General features: G+C 39.0%; 1 protein-coding gene across 8 annotated transcripts in view; it reads left to right on the plus strand.

The window, feature by feature from the left end:
• The window catches only part of LOC109484487 (probable voltage-dependent N-type calcium channel subunit alpha-1B), a 157,441-nt gene that overhangs the window by 125,081 nt on the left and 16,463 nt on the right, over window positions 1–15,897 (plus strand). For 5 of the 8 annotated variants that reach the window (XM_019787757.1, XM_019787758.1, XM_019787762.1 and 2 more), the window contains 15 exons: window positions 187–303; window positions 715–780; window positions 1,136–1,227; window positions 1,690–1,843; window positions 2,594–2,721; window positions 3,562–3,658; window positions 4,255–4,360; window positions 5,002–5,106; window positions 6,711–6,808; window positions 7,977–8,009; window positions 8,651–8,736; window positions 9,977–10,031; window positions 10,598–10,654; window positions 12,424–12,513; window positions 13,876–13,930. In XM_019787757.1, the coding sequence (XP_019643316.1) occupies window positions 187–303; window positions 715–780; window positions 1,136–1,227; window positions 1,690–1,843; window positions 2,594–2,721; window positions 3,562–3,658; window positions 4,255–4,360; window positions 5,002–5,106; window positions 6,711–6,808; window positions 7,977–8,009; window positions 8,651–8,736; window positions 9,977–10,031; window positions 10,598–10,654; window positions 12,424–12,513; window positions 13,876–13,930 (1,339 nt within the window). The remainder of the gene's footprint in view (window positions 1–186; window positions 304–714; window positions 781–1,135; window positions 1,228–1,689; window positions 1,844–2,593; window positions 2,722–3,561; window positions 3,659–4,254; window positions 4,361–5,001; window positions 5,107–6,710; window positions 6,809–7,976; window positions 8,010–8,650; window positions 8,737–9,976; window positions 10,032–10,597; window positions 10,655–12,423; window positions 12,514–13,875; window positions 13,931–15,897) is intronic. The other 3 variants (XM_019787759.1, XM_019787761.1, XM_019787763.1) reach the window with 3 other exon arrangements.

A 15,897-nucleotide genomic window follows, 5' to 3' on the forward strand; every position in this document is an offset into this window, starting at 1 on the left:
ATTGGTGGAACAGCAAGTTATATTTTTATTTCCTTATAAAGGCAAAGAAATGTTCTATTTTATTTTTAACTGTACTTGACTTGAGGGGGAAAAATACATTTTTTGATTATTGTGTTCAAACTTTTGGGACAACAAAACTATCAGTATTGTGCAGAAATCTAATTTTCTTCTCTCCCTGAACTTCAGGACAACTTCATCAGTCTGAGTTTCCTGAGGCTGTTCCGAGCCGCACGTCTGATCAAACTGCTTCGGCAGGGGGAGACTATCCGGACTCTGCTCTGGACATTTATCCAGTCTTTTAAGGTAAGAATCTGGACATTTATCCAGTCTTTTAAGGTAAACATCTGGACATTTAGTTTTTTAGGGTTCATTACTTGGTTAGTTGTTTGTTAGTTAGCTGGTTCATTGGTTTTCCCTATTTTCTTGTGTATCACTAATGATTGTTTTCTTTTACCTGTAGTTCATCTTATTTACAATGTATGTCTGTGTTAAAATTAGCAGTAATCTACTTTAGTTATTAAGCACACTGTAGTGCAAACACAACACAAAACCACCACATTATACAGTATGAAACACATTTTGTAATGGTTTCACTGGTTGCTGTAAAATAGAGGAACCTTTAACTCAGTCTGATTGTATCATACAATGCTCGTCATGTAATAATCATTGAGTGTAGCAGAGACCTGAAGCTCTTGTCTTTTCCCCACTCTCCAGGCCTTACCTTATGTTGTCCTGCTCATCGCCATGCTGTTGTTCATATATGCCATTGTAGGCATGCAGGTAAGACTTAACGTTAAGTCTCTATCAGACTAACTGGCTGGTTACATATAGGAGAATATTTGCCAGGGGAGTTCGGCCGCCTTGGGTTTGACTGGCTGCACAGTTAATCAACCTTTCGCAGACTGACTCCCTTGGCCAATTTTATTCTCTTTTTTGCAAAGATCCGTATTCCCGTAGAAAGGCCTGGTGGAGGCTAGTAAGACTTAAGGGTCGTGTGCCCAATTTTCTTTCATTGTGGGATTTTCAGTACATTGTATATACAATTGTTATAATATTATTGTACAAATATGTGTTAAATGTATTGTTTCACTGGCTACAACATTGTCTGACTGGTCTTTCCTTCGTGTGCACTCAGGTTTTTGGTAACATAGCTCTAGATGATGATACTGAGATCCACAGGCATAACAACTTCAGAACCTTCATACAAGGGCTCATGGTTCTATTCAGGTAGGACATATTACATACATGTAATATGGCTACATGTGTCTCATTTGAATGGAAATATACTCACAACATGCATCAAGTTATATATAATTTGTTTTTTCTAAATTAAATGACCTAATGAAGTTTATACATTCAGAGCACATTTACAAAATATTAATGTAAGAAATTCAATCACGATGGCATTGCACTTAATCTATCTACATGTGTGGGGCTCCGAATAAAATCAACAGCTTCTATAGGTTGTGTATATATACACAACCTGTAGTTGAAATACAGAACTGATTTGCATATTTGGGACCTCTTGAATCCCCCAGGTATGCAACAGGAGAGGCGTGGCAGGAGATCATGCTGTATTGTTCTATATGAAACTGAATCAGGTGTATAGTATGTATGTGGAAATTTGCATATTTGGGACAGGTGTACAGTACATATGTGCTAAATTTGCATATTTGGGACCTGTTGCAGGTGTGCGACAGGCGAGGCGTGGCAGGAAATCATGCTGTCCTGCCTGCCGGGAGCGATGTGTGACCCGCAGAGCGAGAACGGGCCTGTGCCACAATGTGGCAGCGAATTCGCCTACTTCTACTTCACATCCTTCATCTTCCTCTGCTCCTTCTTGGTGAGATTTGATTTGGTTTATTGAAATTGTGACAATACAATACACATGGGGCACACGCAGCAGTAGCTCAGGTGTTGTGTCCCACACATAGGAACAAATACTGGACAGACAACACTCATCTTCACTTGAGTTAAGTGAGGAAAGTCGTGTAACGTGCCTTTCCCAAGGGCACAAGATTGGTGGCATGTCAGGACTCGAACCCGGGACCTCTTGGTTCGGAGTCAAGCACTCTGCCGCTGTGCCACACGACCACACAATTTTTTCCCAGGATTTGAGATTTTGCCAGTCATTTGCCAGCCTTTGAAGAAAGTTTTGTGTGTTTGTTTGTTTGTTCTCCAGGATTTAATCATATGGTAGGAGTGGAAGGAGTTTTTGATGCAGTTTCTAGTGCTGAAATGCCATCCAATGATAACTTGGGCGAAAATTTTCTATGAAAAAGGGAAAATTGAATGCTTTAGAAAGCTTGAGATGAATTCATTGAAAGACATATCAAGATTTCAAACACTTGTTTGTTTCTTTGTTTATACTAGATAGATCCCTGAATACATGTAGTTTTATCAGGTTGTAAGTCACTGAACAAAGAGACTATTAATTCACAACCAAGACAGTGTTTTATTCAGCCAACATTTCAGTGACCGTCTGTCACTTTCCTTGGTTTTATATCACCGTCTTTATATCTGATAAAACATTTCAGCTACTGTGTGAAAACCGATGAATTAAGAAGTTTCTGTTTTTCCCGCTGTTCTGCAGATGTTGAACCTGTTCGTTGCTGTCATCATGGACAACTTTGACTACTTGACACGGGACACGTCCATCCTAGGCCCCCACCACTTGGAAGAGTACATCCGAGTCTGGGCTGACTTCGACCCAGGAGCAACGTGAGATAGCTTCTTTTCGTTCGTTCGTTTGTTCATTCGTTCCTTTCTTCCTTCGTTCCTTCCTTCCTTCCTCCTACTCCTATATCCTTCCTACCTTCCTTCCTTCCCCCTTCCATCCCTCATTTCTTCCTTCCTTCCTTCCTTTCTTCCCTATTCCCTCCCGTCCATCCATCCATCCTCCTTTCCTACCTTCCTACCTTCCTTCCTTCCCTCTTTCCATCCTTCCTTCCTTCCTTCCTTCCTTCCTTCCTTCCTATCTTCCTTCCCTCCTTGTCCTTCCCTCCCATCCGTCCTTCTTCCTTCCTTCCTTTCTTTCTACCTTCCTTCCTTCCTTCCTTCCTTCCTTCCTTCCTTCCTTCCCTCCTTCCTTCCATTCTCCCTTCCTTCCTTCCTTCCTTCCTTCCTTCCTTCCTTCCTTCCTTCCTTCCTTCCTTCCTTCCTTCCTTCCTTCCTTCCTTCCCTCCTTTCCTTCTCTCTCTCCCCTCCTCCCTTCCTTCCTTCCTTCCTTCCTTCCCTATTCCCTCCCATCCATCCTTCTCTACCTCCTTTCTTCCTTCCTTCCCTCCTTCCTTCCTTTCTTCCTTCCTTCCTTGCTTCCAATAGCTGGGGACCTTCCTGGTGTGTGTGGTTCTCACCTTATGGTCTGGTCTCAGGTTTGACATCTTGAAGAAGTGAGAGTCAACTGTGTCAATCCTTCCACAAATGTGATTAAGCCTCATAAATGAATAGATGTTGATTGTGTTGATGCTATGCCTGTTTCTGCTTGCAGAGGCAGAATATCATACATGTGCACTGATCAGATACTAGTATTATGTTTTACATGCTTGCTTCTGTGTTTAGTGGCAGGATATCATACACTGATATGTTTGACCTGCTGAAGCAACTCAATCCGCCGCTGGGCTTCGGAAGGAAGTGTCCTGCTAGAGTGGCCTACAAGGTCAGAACATACCAATTTATCCTGAAGTTCCTCTTTTCTGAGTTAATGACTAACTGTGACCACATGTATCGATGAAAGTAGACAGTCATCCAGATGTTATACAAGAAAACTGTTGCTTGAAGGTGGCAAGGCAATTTTGTGGTTAGAGTTATTGACTCATATCAGAACCCGAAGGTTCTGGGTTCGAATCCCTGTCAGGCCAATTGTTGTATCCTTGGGAAAGGCACTTAACACCTACATTGTATTTCTTCACTTGACTTATGTGTAAAGATTGCATATCGATCTATGTACATTTTGTACTACACCTGAAGTAAGCAAGTCAGCAGAACGTACTGCGCCTGCACACACACACCCCATTTTTCATGTTTTTTGTTGGATTTTTGGTCAACGTTGCATCAGAATGTTGCCTATTTTTTCTGACATGACATTTGGAAACTAAGGATTGTTAACCTTATGTGCGCAAATATGACCTTATATGAGATGTTCTGCCAAAGTGCTATGCACAATATATCACAGGTTTTGTGCAGGTGCAGTACGTTCTGCCAACGTTCTCTAGAAGTAATAAATGTGTTTTGTTTTTACTTCCTTCCCTGCAGAGGTTGATCCGAATGAACATGGCTGTAGATGACAACAAGACCGTGCATTTCACCACCACCCTGTTTGCCTTGATACGGACTTCTCTCAACATCAAGATAGATAAACGTACTTTGTGCCTTCCTTCCTGTCTTTATACTTCTGCAGTTGTATCACACTATAGTCTTCTTATAGTGCTATTACCTGCTATTATAGAGTCTACACTTAGCATGAAAGTTCATCTGTGTTGGTACAAGTCATTATGAAATAAAGACTAAGCTTTAACTTCCAACACTTAAACTACAGAAATGGGACTTACCCCAAATTTTTGGTTGACTCCACATAGAGTCTACACACCGATATGCTCAGATCTTAAAACAATCCTTTGATAGTCATTTATGTCTAAGGTTTTAGTGTGGCTAAAGCATGATCATCCTAAACCTTTTTGCCATCAACAATTACATTATCTTGTATATGTAGTTCAACTATGTCTCAATGGGTAGCCTCCATAGCATGCCAGAAAACTGGGGGTTTTGGGGGTCTTTGGGAGCTTTTATGTGCTATTTTCTGATTGCATATAGACAACATAGCCGGCCTGGTTGAATTACCCCCATTTTTGCTTATCAGAAAACAGCCAAAGACCACCAAACCCCCAGTTCTGCTACAGAGGCTACTCAATGGCAAAATCATGGGATGACCCTGAACATTGTGACAGGGGCTTGAGAGATGCCTGTTACAAAAGTTTTTGACATGTCTTGACTCCCTTACAGCTGAGCTACAGAATAAGGCGGATCGGGAGCTGAGAGACGCCTTAATCAACACCTGGCCGCAGGTGCCCAGGAAAACCATCGACATGCTCATGCCGCCTGAAGAAGGTACAGAGCAAAGCACTATCGACGAACATAACACATTTCTGTCATGGTCCTTAAACGTGACGGGTAAGGTGGAGGTTACTAATACGTGTTGCCTGTCTCTCCTCGGTTAGCCTGGGTGCCATATCCTCCGTAGTTTCTGCCCGCTCCCTAATGTAGCTGGCTTCCACAGAAGTAGTGGTAGCCAGTAACATTAGCAAGTGGGCAGAAACTACAAAGGAATTGGCACCCAGGCTACTCTTCGGTGGCTTCAACTCTCCAACTCTGCTACCTCATCTTTGTTCCAAGACCAGGCAGGAAAGATGTTTTTAACTAGAAAGGCCGACATTTGCTCAAGAGCAAATACAGCACATTTCACCCATTCTTCCTGCTCATTCCAAATTTCCCCTAGAAAGGCCAACATTTGCTCATGCAGGAGCAAATGCAGCACAGCCTCACCACATCTCCCGTACCAAAAATGGACCTATCTCCCCTCCTGCACAAATGGATTGTTCCTAAATCACCCCTGTTTAAAATGTGAACTGTTCCAACAGTCCATGCAGCAATGGAATCATGGGAGCCTTTTGCGAACAAAAAAAGCCCCTGCAGTTTTAAAGAATGCTGTTAGGGGACCAAAATATCTAACATTACCAGTTTTTCCTGAGTGCCTACTACCACCAAAAAATCATGATCATAGCATTTAAAGAAGTAGTAAAAGTGGTATCATAGAAAGTCACTAGGGAGCCTGTAATTGAAGTTATCCTTTATTTTGCAAACACCTACCCACATACCAAAATTAATGTTGCCCAGATTCTGATGCTTAATTTCATGAGTTATGCTGCCTACTAACACAAACAGCATTGGAAACCTTATATGCTCTTGTGATATGGATATGCATTGGCATTGGCATTGTTTTTTATTTTTGGAAAGTTGTTTTTTTAGAAAGTTAATTTATTTTTGATGAAGAAACAGTTACCATTTCCTGGTCCTTTTCCTTTGTCACCTGATACTTATTTAAGCATGGCACAATTTTACCTGCTCCTGGTCAAAAGAGTTTAAAATATAAATTTTACTTCAATTAATATATTATAATATATGTTTAATGCACGGACACATGTGTCTCAGTGCACATTCATTTCTTTGAACTAAACACACTTTACTGCATGAAAATGCACCCATTTCTTCAAAAGCACCTGTGCATGTCATCACAGATTCATGAAATTATGTTCTGTGTTTTCGCAAAATTTTAATATTTTGCGTTTTTACAGGTTTGACTTTTGATTTCTTTTGGATGTGAATGGTCAATTTTGGTTACAATTTTCCTTTCAATTTGCCTTTCAATATGATGTAAATTGGCATGGAATCTGATTGTATTAACTGCGCAAACTAAGTGGAATACACTCAAATTCTGAGTCGCCATGAAATATATTTGGTATAATAATAGTTTATTGACCACAATCCAGGTACATGGCAGCGTATAAAATCGCACTCGGGCTTTAAAAACAGACTAAACAAAAAGGTCAGCTAAACAAACAAAGGACATTGACAAATCAAGTACAAACGTAAACATATACTGACTAATAGTATACACGTCATAAATTTAATTTTTGGTACTTTTTTTGTTTCAGAGCTGCGGAAAGACCGGCTCACTGTGGGTAAAATCTACGGAGCTCTGCTACTACATGACTACTTTAAACAGTGGAAGGCAAAGAAACTCAAGGAGCAGGTGGGTGGTAAAAAAAACAACTGTTAGACATTAAAAGTTATATGTTTAGAGTTAAAACTTTAGATCCAACACAAAAAGTTCTCTCACCTAAAGCTTTCGACCAGTCACTCTGGTCTTCCTCAGTAGACTGACCCAGTGAAGCTTGTCACGTGGCTTCTTTGAAGTGTGACGTCAACACTGGGTCAAAGGTATCTGGTAGACGATTAAAAGTTATAGTTGTGAAAGCACCATGATTATCATTTTCAAAGATACTGTCAAATAGTGTGCTCTTATTTTGCTTTTGTGAAATTGTTAACGTATACACCATGCACTGGTCTCTGTTGCTAGTAGTGCAAGTCACTACATGAAAACTCAGTTGTTTAGCATGTAGAAAGATGCATTTTTAAAGGACCTTGCAAGTTCAACTTGGAGAGCAGTTGTACACAGTTTACTCCTACATGTAGTGACTACCTACCTGTAAGATTCACTAGTCTTGCACATCAAAATATTTCTCATGTCTTTCACCCTCCCAATATGCTAGACTTAACCACTCAACCCAGCTCATGATTACATATACCAGTGCAGAGCATATCTAACAGCTAATCATTGACAGTCGAGTGGATATGACTACAATTACAATTACTTCATGTAAAGTTTTATATAATCAAAGCATGTTTAGTGTTTGATATCAGTAACACAGTCAACAGTAGGGATAGACACAGGCACTACCACCAAATTTGCTGATTCAGTAGTTTAATGCATGGGATTGACTGGGAAAAGTAAGTAAGCATGTACAATGTATTTCCACAAGTATTATTTGACACATCATTTTAGTTCTATCATGAAAGTTTATTAATTTTATTTATTCATTATTTATCATGAAAGTTCATCTGTGTTGGAAGTTACATGTTTTGAGTTCACACTTAAGATCCCACACAATAAAGTCTCTCACCTAGAGCTTTTGCCCAGTCACTCTGGTTTTCCTCAGTAGACTGACCCAGTGAGACTTGTTACATGGCTTCTTTGAAGTGTGACATCAACATTGAGTCAAAGCCATTTGACAAGCCTCACTGGGTCAGTCTACTGAAGAAGTTTTAACTTCACACACCATTTTAGTTCATTTTCATAAGTTATTATAGTGAATAATAGGAGGAAATCTTTAACTGAACATTGTTTTTTTCCATTCCAGACCAGAGGAAGGGGCAACAAGGTACAACGACAGGTGGAGGAAATTACTAATCATGGTTTTCTGGCTGTTTGTGTGTCCGTCTTTCTAACTGACTACTTTTCCAGGGTTGCACCTGTTGCTTTCCTGAATGAGGTGGTGCTAACCACTGTCTTTTCTTGTACCTCTGTTCTATCTGATACAAGCAAAACTTTGTGCTGTTTTACTTTCTAATATGTACTAACCACTAACTGCCATCTTTCATACGAAATCTTCCTCTAACTTTCAGGACAACTGCTTCTCCCAAGGACTCAAATATCTCCTCTGCCTAGACTATAATCTTTAACATCATTTATAGCATGTGGCATGTCTCCTAATACAATACTGATTACTTCTGACTTGTGTTTGCCTGCATAGTCTGAGTGTTACAATTTATTGAAATATCATATAATTATTGGGTTGCTCTTTTTTCTAATCTAATGGTATTTATGCATGAATATCTTCAGTCAGAAAGAATACTTCAAATATGTGTCATTAGCCTAACTTTTTGTGGTAAAATTGTACTTTCACGCTCAGAATTTTCTAATATCTTAAATGAGTGCTCAGTCACAATTTTATATCAAGTTTCTTAATTCTTGTTCTCCATTCAAAAATGCCTCAGAGAAGTGGAGTCATTTTGTTTCTTGTTTTGTTTTCAGAGCTCATTTTTCCAGAGAATGATCAACACCTTTACTCCCTCCAAAGAGGATGTAAGGGGAGAGAACTCAGCCCCTGCTATACCAGGGTAGGTTGACACAGAAATTAAACTGTCACAAATACAGTTTACTCATACATATGTATGTCCTCTTTATTTTTACCAAAGGAAAACATATTGTTATATTTCAGTCCATACCATGGTATGGATGAAATATATTGTGTTCCCTCATGTTTCTCCTCCTTCTTCTTCTCCTCCTGCCAAACAGTCAAAGGGATTCAACTCAGCCATCATTCAGCCAAATGACCTGAAATTTGGCATGGAGGTAGAGTGGGCAAATACCCCCAGACGTTTTTTTCATTTTTTTGAAACATGCCTTTGAAAAATTTTTATGAAGGTTTTTTGGGGCATTTTTTGACAAAAAATGGATTTTTGGATCCTGAACCCTGGTATTACAACCAAATGATCTGAAATTCGGTATAAGGGTACCTTGAACGTGTGTCTACAGAATAGTAGTCACATATTTGGCATACACCACTTCCAAATGACTCATTTGGGGGACTTTAATGGCTATTTTCAGCAAAAAAAGGGCCAAAAGTGCTGTACCCGTTCCATGTTCTATCTAAAGAATGGCGGTTCCATCCATGGAACACATGTTCCATTGCGGGTTACCTGAGGTCACATTGCACCTACATTGTAAGTGGTGCGTAATGACCCACAAATTCAATTTTATGTGCCTAAGACCTTCAAAATGTATCAAATCTCATCATTGTTAGTTTTTGCATACCTGTAATAAGATTAGTAAAGCTTTTGAGATTCAAAGTACTTGTTGTTGCATCTTTGTTCTCATATAGCTACTATTTAATTCATTTATTTGAGAACCTTTGCCAGTTTTGCACTGGGGTAAGTTTGGAATAGTCCACTTTTGCGTGGGAGGGAGATGGACTGAAATATGCTGTATTTGCTCCCAAGCAAATGTCGGCCTTTCTAGTTTTTGCTCTGTTTCCTCTTCCAAACACCAAAGGTCACTCAGTGATCAGAAGCCAGACATCTGTGACCATGGTAATTGGTGTTGGGTTACATCATGTTGCAATTCTAAAGCAGGAGGGATTTAGACTCCTGTCACCATATACATGTATATGAATGTGTGAGTAAGAATTAACAGAGCACTGAACATATGCAAAGGTAAACATTTTGCATTTGCTTTGCAAATGTTACCTTTCTAGGTACATGATTTTGTTTGTAGAAATATTCAACATATCCAATACACAAAAATGTTTTAGAACAATGTGAAAATTGTTATTAACTTTTTTGCATTTATTCTTTGCAGTGCCCAACAGCCTAAACTTTTTGGTGGAAACACAAACCTAAATGTGGCAGATGTTGTAAGTATCACATTTCTTCACGTCCTGTTAGTGTTCACGTTAAACAAAAGAGCTAAAAAAAATGTTTCTGTAAAAAATTTTGAAAATTATCAACAGCATCAACTTACATGTAGTCTGCCTGTGTTGTAATGCTTAAGTGATGGTACATGTATTTCTTCAGTGGACTTGCTCTATTGTTATCATATCAATATCACTCACTGCAATTCAACAAGTAGCTGCTAGGTGTCCTTCTTTTCTGACTGTGGGCTGAACTGAAGTTGCAATTTTCCAGCACGTCGGTAGAACGTACTGCGTCTGCGCAGAACCCCATATTTTCACGTTTTTCGGTGGCTTTTTGGTCAACGTTGCATTAGAATTTTGCCTGTTGCAGAGAATATCTTTTCCAACATAACATTTGGAAACTACAGACGAGATGTTTTCCTTATATGCACGAAAACAACCTTATATGAGACGTTCTGCCAAAGTGCTATGTACAATACATTACGGGTTTCGCGCAGGTGCAGTACGTTCTGCCGACGTGCTCAATTTTCCTATATATATGTCTGTGTTGTTGGCACCTTTCTCAGGGCAACCCACATCCAACTGCCACTCCTAGTAGCTCCAACAATCCAAACCACTCACAGGTACCAGCTGTCTTCTCTGCTTTTCATGATTGTGTGCTCTCTCTGTGTGTATGTCTTTGTGTGTTTTCTGTGATCTGCTCCTTCTTTTACCGTGTCCTCTGATTGTCTTGAATTCATCTCTAACATCTGTGTCCATAATATCACCAGGGTCCATAATATTGCCACCAGTGTGCTTAAAGATATTTTTACTTTTGCAACATACTTTTGGTATGCACTCCTTCACACATCAAATATACATACCTAGGGTATGTTGCAGTAAAAACATCTTAAAGCACACTTTTTCTCAAGGTGGCTATATTATGGACCCTGGTGATATTATGGACACAGATGTTATGTGTCTGTGTGTGTTTTCTGTGATCTGCTCCTTCTTTTACTGTGTTCTCTGATTGTTGTGAATTCATCTTTGAAGCAATAGCAGCTACCACAGTAATTACTCAGTAAACCTGAATGTTCTCTGTGCTTTTATTCTTCTTCGAGTTTTTTGCTGTGACCTTTCTACTGTCAATCAGGGCACAGTGAATAGGGGTTTCCAATCTACATGTTTGAGTACTGTACTACTGAATTGTTTCAACCAAAGCTAAGGCCACACCAATTTAATTTGTTGGTTCTCGGATTTTTTCAGAAAAAATATGAAGTGACAGGGCGAAAAAAAATAAAAATAAAAACAGGTCTAGGCATCCTATTATAGGCTTAAATGCTACAAAATGAGCCATGAAGTCAACACAAAAGGCTGGGTTAAAATTTAAACATTGAATTTTGAACTTTTAATCAAACCACTGCAATGATAGATGGGAAAACTGTAACAACTAGGAAGAAAATGACTTTCCTCAACTGTTGGGGGGCAAAACATGAGCATTTTTCAGTTGATTCAGGACCAGAATCAATTTTTTTTTTTTGCAAATCAGAAAAAAATGAAGAGGCGAATCCGAGAACCAACAAATTAAATTGGTGTGGCCTAACTGTACTATAAAATGGTTTCAACTGCAAACTACTGTAAACTTCATCCCCAAGAAAACACAATGATTTGCAGTACTACACTCAAGCTTAAGTCTTGTTTTTCTAGAGTTGTTCTTTGGGAATATATCCAAGAATAGCACTTTATTTGCATATCAATCAACAGGTTGTGTATATAAACCTGCTTTCCCCTCTGGTCTCTCAGTCACTGACGAAAGCTAGTGGATACTAGCTGAAACGTCTGACGTTTTCAAAATCATATCCAGTTGCTTGAGTAACTGTTTTTTGGCGTATTGTATTACCTGGATGTCTGACCTTCATCGACGTATCCAAGAATAGATTGAGCAGAAACTGTAAAAAACATAGTCACTATTTATGTCTTAACCCTTGTCCTGCGGAGCACAACAATTGTTGTTTTGCACATACAGTACCATCTACACATGTATATAGCACCCTGTATAGGTACAACTTGGGTGTATTTCTCGTGCAACGCATCACACCATAGCGAAAAGCAACGAATGGGGAAGTAACTATGCCACCGCAGGGCAAAAAAAAGTCGGAGGTCTATGACCTAACTAAGACAGGAAATTATTGAAAAATATTGTGTAAAAAATGTCAGCATTTTCACAGAAACTTTTTCATACCCTAGGCCATTGAGATGAGACCGTTGGAGAACAACACTCTTGTTTTTCTAGAATTGTTCTTTTAGCTATTTGGGAATATCTAAGAATAGATTGAGCAGAAACTGTAAAAAATAGTCACTATTTATGTCTTAAATATGACAGCATTTTCACAGTACGTTTTGCTTCCCCTAGGCCATTGAGATGAGACCGTTGGAGAACAACACTCTAACTATTGAGACAGAACCTTCAAGGTCAACCTCCATGCCCAAGTTTGTACCACAGGTAACCATTTCCATCCAACATGCTGAAAATTTTCTGTACTTCTTAAAGACATCCAGTGCAGTTTTTAGGGCAGCAAAACTGGAAATATTCTGAATAAGGCAATCTGACACATACTGCTTCACATTAGCACATTTTAGTCAGTATTTCATACTTTGGGCTTTTAAAACTGCAGAAACGCCCAAAGATGAGTCCTTTATTTTCTGGCTGGTACCCTAAAAATCAGCCCAGGGCCCTTCCAGTGACCATTTTCTGTCAGAATTTTGGGAATTTTTGCTCCATGAGGGTCAATATACATTAGGATAGTGTGGTTTCAACTAAGTATGTAGATAAATGGCTGGAATATTGGCTTTGAAAAATCGGGTTTCCAAGCCCTAAAAACTGCATTGGATGCCTTTAAATATGCTACCTACACCCCCATCACCAGTGGGGTAGTCTGCCCCAAACCTACTTATGAATGTATTAAGGTGAGAGGTTGAAAATCAGTAACTGTTAATGTCTTGTAAGTACACTGTATGGGTACAACTGCATGTAAAATCCTGATGTTAGGTCTGTCCTTGGTGCTGAAAGCCTAATAGTTATTAAAGAATAGCACCTCTATGTGAGAGCTATACCATAAAGCTTTGATACTGGCATCTTAGCCAATAGCTATAGTTTTACAAGGATCAAGATGCACAAATTGTCTGTTTTTGGTCAGGTACCTCTGCAATAATGTCACTGACTGTCACTCTTACAATGAGATACTAGTAATATAAATCACTCTTCTTGGTTTTCGCAGCCACTTCTCTACAAATTTGTCATTATCGCAAACAAATAATTCGTAGACTTTCTTTCTTCTGCACCTGCTGCCATCGTGAATATATAGTTCCTCAAACATGTCCATTTTTCTCAGACCGCAAAATTTTGCTACCGGGAATACAAAGTGATTTACAGTACAAGTAGCCAAAACAATAGTTTGTATAAGATTGTATGATACATATGATTGTGTTATGATCCATTTCTTTTCTGAAATATCTGCACCTTAGTGTCCTAGGCTGTTCTGTCAAATATAATGTTAAAGATGCTTTTGGATCTTGACATATTCATTTATTTATTCATTTATTTATCGGTTCAGCTTACAACAACCAGGGTTGCCGAACTAGTCGCAGACTATTATTAATGGTCAACCCTGGGAGAAAATAAGTCATTAGGCATACATAAAAATATAATTAATAAATCCTGCCTACCTTCCTATGTGCTCAGGCCAAGTACTGGCCCCTTGCTCCCCTCCTCCAATTCATAAATACACAGTGAAATATACAATAATACATTGTATATACATACTTTGGATATATCTTGACATATCTGTTCTGTTCTCCATTGTAGTATAATAGGGATGGTGTAAGGAGGTCAGTGTCCATGCAGCCCAATGGTAGGACAGGTACGTACGACAGTAATACCTGAGTGGTCTTACATGTACAATACATTGTGCACTTCTCACGAATACACTGCATGTAGTTCCTCTGTACTCTGCAATAGGTACATGTAGACTACTGAAGTGCTTATACTAACAATACTCACCCAATACTAACAAGGAGCTAGATTTATATATGCTGATTAGGTAGGTTCACCTATTAACATGCTGTAACAAGGTCTCACAAACTTTTATGTCGCTTTAAACTGGAATATTTTTGCTAAGGACTTAAAGGTATTTGACTGATCTCAACATTTGCAAGAATACACCCAGCTAACGAAAAATACTGTAAAATGCAGTCTTCAAGTTTTAATGACTTCAATAGGAAAATAGGTACACATTCACCTTCCAAATTATCCTATAAAAACACTGGTTGATGAACAGGTTTGTTAGTCAATATTGTGCCACATATTGTGCTGAATATTCAGAAATAACACATTTCAGATGTAAAATGGTATCACTGGCAATTTCATGCATCTATAGTTCTAACAGCTCAAATCAACAGCCAAGCAACCATAGAACTGCATCATGAAAATGTCACTGCAAAAGTATAAAAAAAGATAGATTTAATTATTATTTTACTATTAAGATGCCCCACACACTTAACAAGGAAAACTAGTTTTGTTAGGGCCCCCATTACAATATGTATCTGGAATTTACTTATAGCTGTTATAAGTGTCTGTTATATAGTTTCCCCCTAGAATTGAATAGTACAATGAAGTTGCTATTAAAAATTGTGACTTGTGATAATACTTTATTATTTCTAGAGGGTTTTAGTTTACCAGGGACAAGGGCACATTCATTTAACTCTTGCTGCACAGTGCTGTTGCTGTTTTTTTCATCATATCGGATTCCACATTTCTCAACACACCCAAATACACAAACATGTGCCTCACTCAAAAGGAGTCACGTAAGTCTGATGCTGTACAACAGAACCTTGCCTTTTTTTCTTTCTGCTCATCTTTTCTTTGTTTCTGACATGTGAGTGAATATTTTCCTTGTTTACCATCCATTCATCCAAACATATCAAAGTTGCCCCGTCATTTCCTCCATTGCCCAGTATAGTGATTAAGGATGTTCCCAGGTCACATTTTTGATCTATTAAGTACATGTACCTCGTACATCTGAAAATATTTTGGCTGCCTAACACAGGCAAGAGTGTTGAGAAGGAAAACCGCACTGTCGATCCCTCATTTCTTAACAGATGACTTTTATCATCACCAGAAAGACACAGAATTTCAACATTGGCAGAGAATCAAGTGTCAGAAAATGTTTTGTCCTTAAACCCACCGTCATGATATCCGGTCACATTGTGCGAACACTGGCCAAAAATGCCCTTTCTAGAACTTGCAGACTTGTTGGGCGAGCTACTTTCCTACTGTATGACACTCAGCTTCATGACTATCAGTTCTGATGACTATATATTGAAACCTGGGGACATTCTTGCTGTAGCATGCTATACAGGGCTCGAAATACTCTGTGCACGTGCACCTTAGTGCACCCAAAATTGAAGCTGTGCACCAGTGCACCAAAACATTTTTGTAGGTTTACACCTTTAACGATGTTAAATGTATACTACTACACAGCATAATCTTGTGTCAGAAAAATAAGAAAATCTTTGTTGTAGTATTTTTCTTTAGAAATAAAGCATTCATTGAGTAGTTTTTGCTGACATTCTATTTATTCTCTTCATATGGTACACACTGTTTTTAGGTTGGGTGCACCAGTGCACCTATTCCCAATAATGAATTTCGAGCCCTGATGCTATAATATAGTTCATCAGTCTGGGACAAACATGTTGACAGCTGTAGTCTACTCCCTGCGCAGGATTAAGACACAGGAGACACAGTCTCGATCTGGCCTCGCCTGCTGGGCTGGAGGCCGGCCTGCCCCAGGCTCCCGGCAGGTAACCTGTACTTCCAACTTCTTCTACG

Source organism: Branchiostoma belcheri, unplaced genomic scaffold (genome assembly GCF_001625305.1).
Source record: "Branchiostoma belcheri isolate BF01 breed outbred unplaced genomic scaffold, Haploidv18h27 scaffold7, whole genome shotgun sequence".
Lineage (NCBI taxonomy): Eukaryota > Metazoa > Chordata > Leptocardii > Amphioxiformes > Branchiostomatidae > Branchiostoma > Branchiostoma belcheri.